General features: G+C 35.2%; 1 protein-coding gene across 1 annotated transcript in view; it reads right to left on the minus strand.

The window, feature by feature from the left end:
* The window catches only part of LOC105532132 (ecotropic viral integration site 5 protein homolog), a gene marked incomplete at its 3' end in the record, with an annotated part of 264,948 nt that overhangs the window by 25,069 nt on the left and 226,011 nt on the right, over positions 1-13,868 (minus strand). The window contains exons 17-18 of the mRNA XM_011970220.1: positions 10,493-10,639; positions 8,223-8,318 (exon numbers count right to left, since the gene is read on the minus strand). Of these exons, the coding sequence (XP_011825610.1) occupies positions 8,223-8,318; positions 10,493-10,639 (243 nt within the window). The remainder of the gene's footprint in view (positions 1-8,222; positions 8,319-10,492; positions 10,640-13,868) is intronic.

Here is a 13,868-nt window from a genome sequence, read left to right on the forward strand (position 1 = left end):
AGGAAAATGTCTAAAATTTGAAAGCTGCTACACTTAAAAATGGTTAAGTTCACTGTAAGACACAAATACAAAACAGCTCCAACAAAGACAGGGTGGTGGAGGAGGCATTATTATAAACAATATAATTAGATTACAGATGTAGATATGTCAGAATAATAACATGGCAGTAGATGGTAAATCTTAAATTAGACCTAAAAATTCTAAGTAGACTGAATAATCTTTGAAAATAAATTTAATAAATTTCAGTCTACCTATATCTATATACTACATAGTATATATATAGATATACTATAATCTATATATAAGTATCTATATATTACAATGTTATAGTATTTATAAAAATGAGTATTTCTTCATCTAATGTATTTTCTCATCGAAATAAGATGTTTACAAAAGTATAATTTTCATAGCTACATTAAAAAGCAGGCTTTAATTATATGAATAACAGATTAAATAATAATATAATTTATTAAAAGAAGAGTTTGAGAGAATTCAATTTGTGCAAAAAAATTTTACTCACAAGAGAGTACCAGTAATTGGAAGACTTAATCTGAAGAGATCTGAAGTACATAAATCTTAGACTAAGCTGAGTTCTCCCCCTAGTGGAACTTGAAAATGATCTAATATATTTCCATGACTAAGAAATAACCTAAAATATATTACTTTGATAACTGAAAAAAGTTTCAGGTTTTAATGAAAGATCTATTTATGAATCTTAATCTGCATTAAAAATATACCTCTATACATCTGTATCTATATAGATATATACATATAATTAAATATTGAAGCCTGTTTAAGACATCTACTGAAAACTCATTTACTAAGCAAATTAACAGAAAGCCAAAAAGCACTCAGTCTTAAGACCTGAAAGAGAAACAGAAATACTTCAAAAGTACAGGAGTAGGAAGTTCAGAAAAATACAGCAATTTAGGAAGACACAGCAACATGCAGAATGGCACAGAATTTTGAAAGAATGTGATAGGTGCAGGAATAGGATAATTCACAGTCGGTAGAATACAGCATGTAAGTGTGGGGGATGAGGATGGGAAGATAATGGTGAGAGATGAAGCTAGAAATTCAGTTTGGGCAATAATAAAAAGGATGCTAAGGAGTTTTGATATGATTTGGTATTTAAAAGGCAGTCAATGAAATTTCTATGTTTTAGAGAGACAGCTTTTGTAATTTATAGAAGAGCTGAAGCTGGAGAAAAGGAAACTGGAAGGGGGGTTACAACAAAAGTTCAGGTAAAGGATAAGCAGATGAACTAATGGAGTGGTAGGGAGAAGAGAAATGTTATTAAAGACTCAAAAAAAGTTTGAAAAATGACTCAAATTACCTTTTATTTAGTTTTTTACTTACTTAAGACTTTTCTATTTTGAAAGATTGAAGAGTTGGGCGATACACTTTAACCTGTACGAACTCTTATTGAGAATTATCTGAAGGCTAATCTACAATAGCTAACAGGTTGATGGGAAAGAAAAACTAGCACAAGCACTTTGTGAAATAATGTTAGCTGCTAAAACTGAAAATTTGCATACCTTACATATACATCCTTGGTACATACGCTAGAGGGTAAGAAAGAGTAAGTGAGATTACCAGTAGGTTGAAATATTTGATAAGAGATGATCTTTTATTTTGTTTCCTTTTTTGGGGTTTTTATTTGTTTGTTTTTTTGAGATGGAGTCTCGTTCTGTCACCCCGGCTGGGGTGCTGTGGCATGATCTCAGCTCACCACAACCTCTGCCTCCTGGGTTCAAGGGATTCTCCTGTCTCAGCCTCCCAGGTAGCTGGGATTATAGGTGTCTGCCACCACGCCTGGCTGATTTTTGTAAGAGATGATCCTTTAATAAAGACTTGAAATATACAATAAGGAAAACATTTTGGAACACATCTGATTTTAAACATGTTAAATTCAAAGTTTCTGTACTGCTTCCACGTAGAATGGTTCAGTGCCCATTAAAACTACTGGTCTACTCATCAAAAGACACAATAAAGGAAAAATAACAACAGGACAAGTTACAGAGTGGTAGTAGCTATTTGCAACATATAACATCAATATATAAATAACTCCATATCCATAAGAAAAAGACAACCTAATAGAAAAATATAAACAAAAGACATTAACAGGCACTTTACAAAAACGGAAATCCAAAATGGCCAACATCCTTAGTAATCAAGAAAATGTAAACGAAAAACACAGTGAAATATCACCAGATTGGCAAAAATTAAATCATGTGACACCACCAAGTATTGGAAGGGTGTGGAATAACAAGAACTTCAACATGCAGCTGTTGGGAGTTTAAACCACCACAAGCAATTTGAAAAATAAAGTTGAAGATTTGCAAGCTGTACAATGCGGCAATTTCACACTTTGGTATACATGCTAGAGAAACTTACGCACAATAAGAGTGTTCATAATCACCATATTATTTGTAACATTCCCAACCTGGAAATTCCCAAACATCTTCTAATAGTAAAATGAATACATTGTGATATATTTTAAAAAATGAAATATGTACAACAACAAAATGATTTTTACAAAAATAATGTTGAACAAGAAGACATAAAATATTCCATATGACTCTGCAAAACTAAGAAGCTGGGAAAACTAACTGTATAGATCAGAAATGTATAGAAAGATGACACAATTATAAGGAAAGGCAAAAGAGTGATTGTCATAAAAGTCCAGGATAGGGAACAGGGTGTGATTGGATAGACTTCTTGAGTACAGGCAATTTTGTCTGTCTTAACCTTGGTTAGAAGTTTTACGTATAATATTTTTACACATATAATGTAACTTTGTTTTATTAACTTTTCTGTACATCATGTTTCATAATTTTTAAATTATTAAATCATTTAGAAAATTATTGGTAAGGGGAAACAGGCTAGGGCTAGAGATAAATTATGATTCACTGTTGCAACGATTAGTGGTCCCCAACCTTTTTGGTACTAGGGACAGATTTCATGGAAGATAATTTTTCCATAGAGAGGTAGGAGAATGGTTTCAGGATGAAACTCTTCCACCTCAGATCATAAGGCATTAGATTCTCTCATAAGGAGAGTGCAACCGAGATCCCTGGCACATGCAGTTCACAATAGGATTTGTGCTCCTGTGACAATCTGATGACACCACTGATCTGACAGGAGGCGGAGCTCAGGCAGTATGCTGCTGGTTGCCTGCTCACCACCTGCTGTGCGGCCCAGTTCCTAACAGGCCATGGACTGATACCTGTCTGTGGCCTGGGGGTTGGGGAACCCTGGTAAAGATGGCTCCTGAAGCCACGTAAGTGAGACCCTTCATTCGGGTATAGTTTGTAAAAGCCAAAACCTTGGATTTCAGAGGAATACACACATCCACAACTGATAAAGATGACTGTAAACAACAGTTAAACAAGAAAGAAGAGAGTCAAAAGTAAGTGGTGGTAGCAAAGTTAGGGGAGGTGAGAATGCGAGGAGGATGAAATGGTCAACAACAAATGCAATAAGCACGAGCAGGCAAATACTGAAAAAACAGCATCAAATTTGGCAATTAGGATTCCAGTGATCACTTTATCAAGAGCCAGCTGATGATAATATACCCCTACTGTAATAACAGTAACAATTCTATCACCTCACACCTGTTAGAATGGCCATTATCAAAAAGATGAAAGATAGCAAGTGCTAGAGAGGATGTGGTGGAAAGGGAACTCTTACACACTGTGGGTAGAAATCTAAATCCTCAAAAAATTAAAAACAGATGATATGATCTAACAACTCTACTACTGGGTATATATCCAAAGGAAATGAAATCAGTATGTTGAAACGATATTTGCACTCCCATGTTCACTGCATTATTCACAATAGCCAACACATGCAACCAACCTAAATGTCAATCAGTGGATGAATGAATAAAGAAAAAGTGGTGCACATACACACAATGGAATATTATTTAGTCTTAAAAAGGAAGGAAATTCTGTCATTCACAACAACATGAATGAGCGTGGAGAACATTAAGTGAAATAAGCTAGGCTCAGAAAGACAAACACTGCGTGATCTCACATGTGGGATACAAAAAGCTGAACTCAAAAGTACAGAGTAGAATGGTGGTTACCAGGGGCTAGATGCAGGGATAGGGATAAAGGATTGGAAGATGTTAAAAAAAAAAATTCCATGAATTTTCTATTTTTCAAAAATAATGTAACGCATATCATATTTCATTTTAAACAAAAATCCTGCATGCCAGGTTCTTCATTTTAATAACTATTTCAGAATCAACAAAAAGAGTTATTTAAATCTTACTATTCTGTGACTAAGATGTATAGAAATGTGGTAAATTCTTAGGATTTTCTTGATGTTAGAAAAGTACAGACTAATGCTAAAATCACATATGATAGCATGATTGAAACAAACTGATTACAAATATATTATGCAGTTAGTTCATATTTGAGGTTTTCCTGAATATGTGCACTTTATGGGGATTACTACCAGCAGAACATAAAGGATACCTTTTTATAAACATACAAATCATACTGTGTTGTGGTTACCTTTGATCCAGATTAAAAGATGAGGCTATAATATAATATGTAAGTTTGGAAATCAACTACATTTTAAATTGAAATTTAAGGACAAAAGGAAATTTCAGGTGGGAAGAAAATTCTAGATGTTGCAGCAAAGACTATTGTGACTTGGAGTACAATATAATTAAAAACTTTGAAAGACAGACTTTAAACATAATATTTCATCCACAGGGAAAACTTAACACTTTTATCATATTATACAAGAAGAAGTAAGGCATAAGAAGTGACAAAACACATTTACTTTTATTAAAAAAATTTATTTTAGAGACAGGGTCTCACTCTGTCACTCAGACTGGAGTGCAGTGGTTTGATCACAGCTCACTGTAATGTGGAACTCCTACTTCTGGCCTCAAGGGATCGTTCCACCTTAGCCTTCCAAGTAGCAAGGGCTATAGGAGTGTACTATCATGCCCCCAGCTAATTTTTTAAAATTGTTTTGTAGAGACAGGGTCTTACTCTATTGCCCAGGCTGGTCTTGAACTCCTGACCTCCAGCAATCCCCTGACCTTGGCCTCTCAAAGCACTGGGATTACAGGTGTGAGCTACTGTGCCCTGTAAAAACATATTTATTTTTAAAGCTTTGAATTTTCTTTTGAAGATAGTTTTATAATATCAAAATATGATGAATTTTCACTAAAAAATGGACCTGGAGCACAGTCAACAACACCAAAAAAAAAAAAAAAAAACAAAACCCAGGTAAGTTGATTCAGCACAATTAAAAACTTTTGTGATAAAAACACTATCAACAGAGAAAAGGCAACAAACGTAATGGGAGAAAATATTTGCAAACCATATATCTGATAAGAAAGGGATATTGAGAATATATAAATAATTCTTATAACTCAACAACAAAAACAACAAACAACCTGGTTCAATTAAGCAAAGGACCTGAATAGCCATTTATCCAAAGAAGATACATAAATGTGAAATAAGCACATGAAAGTATGCCCAACACAGCAAATCATCAGGGAAATGCAAATCAAAACCACAATGAGATACCACTTCACACCCATTAGGATGGTAATTATAAAAACAACAACAGAAAATTAACAAGTGTTGGTGAGAATGTGGAAAACAATGAAATCCTCATGCATTGCTGGTAGAAATGTAAAATGGTATAGATTCTGTGGAAAATGGTGTGGCAATTTCTTAAAAAATTAAACAATTACTATATGATCCAGCAATTCCACTTCTATGTACTCAAAAGAAGTAAAAGCAGGGACCTGAACAGAAATTTGTACACCTGTGTTCATAGCAGCATTATTCACAATAGCTGAAACATGGAAGCACCCTAAATGTCATCAATGAATGAATAGACAAAAAACGTGTATATACATACAATGGAATATTATTCAGCTTTAAAAATGAAGAAAATTTGTACATACACTATAACATGGATGAACATTGAGAACATTAAGTGAAATAAGCCAGTCACAAAAGGACAAATACAGTCACACACCTCTTAACAATGGGGATGTGTTCTGAGAAATGCATCGTTAGGCAATTTCATCATGCAAACACCATGGAGTGCACTTACACAAACCTACATGGTATAGCTTCCTGCATACCTAGGCTACATGGAATAGCCTATTGCTCCTAGGCTACAAACCTGCACAGCATGTTACTGCACTGGGCACTGGAGGCAACTATAACACAATGGTCAGTATTTGCGTATCTAAACACAGAAAAGGCACAGGAAAAGTATGTTATAAAAGATAAAAAATGGTACACACGTATAGAGCACTTACCAAGAATGAAGTTTGCAGGACTGGAAGTTGCTTTAGGTGAGTTAGTAAGTAAGTGGTGAGTGAATGTGAAGGCCTAGGACATGACACTACTGTAAACTTTATAAACATTGTATAGTTAGGCTACACTAAATTATAAAAAATGGTTTTTCTTTCAATAATAAATTAACTATCACTTACTGTAACTTTATAAATTCAGTTTTTTAAACTTTTTGACTCTCATAACATTTAGCTTAGCAAACATATTGTATAGGTGTATAAAATATTTTCTTTTTTATATATTTATTCTGTAAGCTTTTTTCTATTTTTAATTTTTATTTTTAGTAAATATATTTTTTGAAACAGGGTCTTACTCTGTGGCCCAGGCTGGAGCGCAGTGGTGTGATCATGGCTTACTACAGCCTTGACCTCCCAGGCTCGGGCAACCCACCCACCTCAGCCTCCTGAGTAGCTAGGACTGGGACTATAGTGCACCACCAGGTCCAACTAATTTTATTTTGTATTTTTTGTAGAGACAGAGTCTCACTTTGTTGGCCAGGTTGGTTTCAAACTCTTGGGCTCAAGTGATCTGCCCGCCTCAGTCTCCCAAAGTGCTGGGATTACAGGCATAAGCCTGATGAACAAAAAATTTTTTTAAGTTAAAAAAAAATTAAGGCTGGGCGCGGTGGCTCATGCTTGTAATCCAAGCACTGTGGGAGGCAGAGGTGGGCGGATCACTTAAGCCCAGGAGTTCGAAACCAGCCTGGCCAACAAAGTGAGACCTCATTGCTACTAAATAAATAAAAAAATAAGCTGGGCGTGGTCATGTGTGCCTGTAGTCCCAGGTACTGGGGAAGCTGATGAGGACTGCTTGAACCAGGAGTTGGAGTCTGCAGTGAGCTATGACTGTGCCACTAAACTCCACCCTGGGCAACAGAGTGAGATCCTGTCTCAAAAAAAACAAAAACTAAAAAAAAAAAGAAAAAAAATTAAAACATTTGTGTTAAAAACTAAGATACAAACACACATATTAGCTTAGGCCTACACAAGGTCAGCACCACCAATATCACTATCTTCAACCTCCACATCTTGTCCCACTGGAAGGTCTTCAGGGACAGTAACACGCATGAAGCTGTCATCTCCTATGAAAACAATGCCTTCTGGAAAACCTCCTGAAGGATCTGAGACTGTCTTAGAGTTAACTGTTTTTTTGTGTAAGTAGAAGTAGACTGTAAAATAGCAATAATAGTATAGCAAAACAACAAATAGTATAGTAAACATACGAACCAGTAACATAGTCATTTATTATCAAGTATTATGTGCTATACATAACTGTATGTACTATACTTTTATAAGAGTGGCAGTGCAGTGGGTTTGTTTATACCAGCCTCATCACAAACACACGAGTAATGTGTTGCACTATAACATAATGATGACTATCGTCACTAGAAAACAGGAATTTTTCAGCTTCATTATCATCCTGTGGGACCATCATCATATATGTTGTCTCACTGAAATGTCCTTATGCAGCACATGACTGTATTGTATGATTCCACTTACATGAGGTAACCAGAGTGGTCAAATTCATAGAGACAAAGTAGAATGGTGGTTTCCAGTTGCTGGTGGTTGCCAGTTGCTGGGGGAATGGGAAGTTAGTATTTAATGGGCAAAGAGGTTCAGTTAGGGAGGATGAAAAAGTTCTGGAAATGGATGGTGGTGATGGCTGCACAACAATGTCAAGTACACTTAATGCCACAGAACTGTATACTTTAAAATAGTAAGTGTTATGTCTATTTTACCACCATAAAAAAAATAAAGTTGGAAATGAATGATTATTGAAAAAAGAATCACAGTCATGAGCATAAAGACTAAGTTACTGTTCAGACAAAGAGGATAGAAGAAACCATATTTTTACATGTACTTTATTATTTTCATATGATACCTGGATTTCAAGCTCAGCAATGTGTTGTCGTAGTTCAGCCACAGCAGCTATGCTATCTGCTTCCCGGAGCCTCACAGCCATCACTTCTTCCTTATTCTAGTGTGGTAAACCAAACCAAAACAAAATAAACCAGGTGTGTTTGGAATTCAGATTTTAGAAAAGTAATAGGAGGCATAAACCATACATTAGTATTATCTAGCAGGGTCTAAGGCAGCATCCATAGTGAAACAATATGCTCAATGCATACAATGAAGCAGTGAGACACAAATGTTCACATCAAGTGGAATAAATAACAATTATAAATGGCCATATATCAATTCAAATTTTAAGTTTCGCCTACAAAGGAATTTGTGTGAAATTTATGAAAAAACTCTAGGGTTTTAGAGTGTTCTGCATTTTGAAACTGGAGTTCATAGGCTTGTAATATCTCAACTTTAAGGGAGAACATTCAAATTAAGTTGAGAGGGAAAATAACATTAATATTATAAAAAATATCCACACATTTTACACAAAAAATAAAAAAGCTTTAATAATTATAAGTTAATCATAAGCTATAATCTTATAATACTAAACAAAAATGAATCAGATTTATATAATTCAAGGACTGGCATTCTTGAAAAATTAACTTTGTTCCTGAATCATTCCAACATAACAGGGTAAAATATACACATTTAATCAGAATGTACTAGGTGCTAGGGTAACAATACATTGGTCATTCTCAAAATCTGCAAAGGCATTATGAAAGATTGAATAAATTAACACACAGCTTAAACACGGGGGAGATATCAGAGTCTGCATCTGTAACATACTTCACAGAGGTATTAATGAACAATTAAAAATTAAATAAAATCCCATATTAGTTCATAAAATCCTCTAATATTCTAAATCTGAGCCCATTACTTAGACAAGTTCAAAGAAAATTATTATTTTCAACAGTAAGTTCCTTAAAGATTTATTTCCAAAGAACACTTTACTTTTCTCAACAGGTACTAGGGCATTTGAGGAGCAATATTAAATCTAGTAACACCGTTATCAAAATATGTTTACGGAAAACTAACATCAATAATAAATAAAAGATTAAATTTAGTTATCGACAAGATGTCAACACAGACAATTTAGCATCATAAAAACTCAATCAGATATTGGTATGACAAATCAGATTGATACAACCTCATTTAATATTATTTTATTTATAAATTAGTTTAGTCATATCCTTCAAAAGTGACTGTGCTTTAGTATGAATTTCAGTACTGCCTACAGATTTCTGTCAGTATACATTGTAACAGCCATGCATATTTATAAGGATGTAATTTCATCTCTGGATTTCAGTGACACTGATAAACCATTCAAGCTTCACTCTTGGTTTTTAATGACACCAGAATAAGTTGATGGAATTACAGCTTTATATGTGCCATCAAAAGTCTTATTTCTTATACAATAATAAGGCTGGAATCTTTAAAGGGTATCATTCCTGCTATCTCACCATGGAAAGGTAGATGCCTAGTTTATTTTTTTAAAATCCCATAACTTGCCTTTAGTAATCCATTCTAATGCCGAGTCTACAGTCATTTCTTTAGTTATTTCACTCACACACACACACACACACACACACACACACACACAGAGCAAACCTTCCCTCCTCTCCTTCTATCTCCGTGCCTTTCCCCACTCTCTCACCACCGCTATACTGTAAATTTATTTCAGGAAAGAATGTACTTGCATTCAAATCCTTTTGATGCTTTTTGAATCCAAACACCTCACAAAAAAGTAAAAGTATATAACTGATTAAAATAATAATGGGTAATATACCCATTTTTGCCAACACACAGGTACATACACATTTCTCTTGCTCTCTAATCTATCCAGAAAACATGTATCAATGTTAACTGCCCACTAATAAGATAACAATCAAAGCAGAGGAGCCCTAAGCTCTCTAAATGACTCACCTTTTTTGATCAAGCCATTAAAAGCTCCGGTTTTAAAGGGTTACCAGTCAAAAGAAAAACTGTAAAGAGATACTAGTAAATGCCAATCCAGGAAATTAAATTAACCAAGGAAGTGACTGAAAATGTTTCTTGACTGAAATCCACCCCAGAAGCAAGATGAGCTAACCTGGTCTGACAGCAACTACCAAAACAAGTTCAGGAAAAGTAGAAAATAGGACACGCTTTTTTGTTTTGTTTTTAAGATAATCTAATCACAATAAGACAAACACAAAAAAGGCATTATTATATTGACAAAAAACAAAATCAGTTAATTGACATATTTACCTTGCATTCAATCTCTGCTTGTTTGCGCTTTGCTTCACTTAACTGAGTATGGAGTCCTTTGTTCTGTGCAGAAAGATACTGCACTTTCTCCTGTAGGCTAACCACCTCTTGTTCTGCTCTTCGAAGATGGTTACTATTGATCTGGTTCTAATAATCAGAAATATAAATACTCAGACTATAGTTACAAGACCTAAAAATTTAAAAAAATTACCTATCCATTTTATACCACAACACTATTAAAAATGTTACTAGTTATTAGGTCAGTGTTATTCAACAAATCAACTTTAAAAAATACGATAAAACTGCCTTTAAAATCAAGTCATCCAAAGGAATGCATACTGTCAATATTAGAAATTCTCATTATAGCTCAATATACCATTTATACAAAAAATAGCTGTAAACTATAAAAATGCTTATATACAACTTGAAGGCATTCCTTTCTAAGATTGGCAATGGGAGTACAAAGTGGATAGATAGAGGAATGGTAAGTTTAATTTCTCTTTCCAGTTCTGGAAAGAAAGCACAACCAGTCAAAAGGTACCATCATGCCTAGCGCAGTGGCTCATGCTTCTAATCCCAGCATTCAAGACCAAGGTGGGCAAATCACCTGTGGCCAGGAGTTTGGGACCAGCCTGGCCAAAATGGTGAAACCTGTCTCTACTGAAAATACAAAAATTAGTCGGGCGTGGTGGTACATGTCTGTAATCCCAGTTACTTGGGAGGCTGAGGCACAAGAATCACTTGAACCCAGGAAGTGGAGGTTGCAGTGAGCTGAGATCACGCAGCTGCACTCCAGCCTGGGTAACAACAAGACTCTGTCTCAAAAAGAAAAAAAAAAAGGAAAGGAAAAAAAAAAGGTACCATCACTATTTATTGGGCTATAAACCTGATGTCACACAATATGGCCTATGTGTATTTCTACATGCTCTCAATGTCTAGCACAGTCTCTTTTGATGAAGCACAGATTTTGAATTCTGGTTTTAATATTTGGTCATTAAGCAAACAAGCTAATATCTCTGAGTCTCTATTTCCTTATTTGAAAAATGCACATAAAATACTTTCTATTCCTCATTTTGGTGTCTTCAGAATTAAATGAGATAATACGTGTAACAGGGCCTAATATGTAGCAATAAATCCTAGCTGTTTATTGTATTATAATTACAGAATGTGCTTAAAAAAACATATAGACCTTGAACTAACATGAGATAGTTTTCACACTCAGGTATAACCCAGCCTGAATTCTCTCAATCCTAAATTACTCTATCAGAGGCCTGAAAGAAACAGTAGGGACTTTCATAGCAGAAAGAAGTAAAAATCTAACTTCTCCTTTAACAGTTCTTAAACCTTGGCCAAGTTATTTAATCCTACCAAATTTCAGTAGAGATAGTATTACTTGCCTTTTGAGGCTACGTTGTGAAGATTAGATTATGAGAGGAAAGTTTATGAAAGCAGTCTCATACAATCATGTCATGTCATGTCATGTCATTTCATTTCATTTTTTTGAGACAGAGTCTCACTTTGCTGCCCAGGCAAGAGTGCAGTGGCATGACCTTTGCTCACTGCAACCTCCACCTCCTGGGTTCAAGTGATTCTCCTGCCTCAGCCTCCCAAGTAGCTGGGATTACAGGCATCCACCACTATGCCCGGCTAATTTTTGTATTTTAGCAGAGACAGGATTTCACCATGTTGACCAGGCAGATCTTGAACTCCTAACCTCAAGTAATCCACCTGCCTCAGCCTCCCAAAGTGCTGGGAGATTACAGGTGTGAGCCACTGCACCCAGGAAATTTTAGATACTTAATAAATGTTCAGTTGTTGACATTATTATACCTACTTTACCTCACCCTATGAAAAAGACCCTGCCTCTAGTTTTAATGAAAAAATGTAGGTCATCTAACAGATGTAAACTCCAAAATGTTCAACCACTCACAACTTTCTTTATCTTTACTTTTACTTATCTTCCTGTAACACATACTGTAGTCTTTCTCATTCTTTTTTTTTTTTTTTTTTTTTAAGATATCATCTCACAGGAGCTTGCTGTGTTGCCCAGGCTAGAGAACAGAGGCACAATCATAGCTCACTTGTAGCTTCAATCTTCCAGGCTCAAGCTATCCTCCCACCTCGGCCTCCTGAATAGCTGGGACCACAGGCATGTGCTGCCACACCCAGATAATTTTTTTAATTTTTAGTAGAGATGAGGTCTTGCTATGTTGCTCAGGCCAGCCTTGAACTCCTGAACTCAAGTGATCCTCCCATCTTGGTCTCCCAAAATCCTGCAATCACAGGCAGGAGTCACTGCACCTGGCCTCTTTCTCATTTTGAATCAACAAATAAGTCTGTCTACAAAATTAAGTAAACTTCTTAGCACTGTATTCAAAATGTATCACAGCCTCTTTTTACTGTCTTACCTGCTACCATCAAAACAAATAACTACACTTCAGAAGGACACATCTTTGACGTAAGCTGCAAATAATTTCCACAGATAAAACCCCTCCCTGCATCCCTGAACACAAGACCATAATTCCACATTATGGTTGATAAATAATACACATGAAACCCAATTATTGACCATGAGTGAGAGACAGCAGAAAAAAATATATTTTAAGAACTCTAAAGATAAAAAATTATAGGACTTTATATAACATAGGTTATGTTTAAAATTACAATATTAATGACATAAAAGGAAGATGCCAAAACATAAGCAAAGAACAAGTCACTATCAAAAAAAAATTAAGCAAATCAGAAAACTAACCAAAGAAAATTTCTATAAATACAGCCACTGAATTCAATGAATGGGTTAGACTGGAGATTAGCTGTACTGAAGAAATAATTAGTGTCCCAGAAGAGGTCATTAGACACAGAAAAGAGAATAAGGTCCAAAATAGGTCCAAACCTAACAGGGGTTGCAGGATAAATAGTAAAAAAAAAGTGAGATACGATGGTTTAAGAGATGGTAATAGCTGAGAATTTTTTACAATTTAAGAAACAAAAGATATAAATCTACACTTTAGGAAACACGATTAGTTCCAACCAGGATAAAAACAAATAAATCCCTACCAAGATACACTGTAACAAAACTTAGAATGCTAAAGAGGCAAATCAAGGGAAAAACTGAGACCTATAAAGGAAGGGTAATGAAATGTCTAGCAGATATTTCAACAGCAAAAATTCATAATGCTTAAAAAAGAAATTTCACCCTATAGTAGTATACTGAGCTAAACTATCACACAAGAAAAAAGTAAATTTACTTTAAGAAAGTGGGCCGGGCGCAGTGGCTCACACCTGTAATCCCAGCACTTTGGGAGGCTGAGGCAGGCAGATCACAAGGTCAGGAGATCGAAACCATCCTGGCTAACACGGTGAAACTGTGTCTCTA

The sequence above is a fragment of the Mandrillus leucophaeus genome, unplaced genomic scaffold, assembly GCF_000951045.1.
Source record: "Mandrillus leucophaeus isolate KB7577 unplaced genomic scaffold, Mleu.le_1.0 Scaffold933, whole genome shotgun sequence".
In the NCBI taxonomy this organism is placed as follows: Eukaryota; Metazoa; Chordata; class Mammalia; order Primates; family Cercopithecidae; genus Mandrillus; species Mandrillus leucophaeus.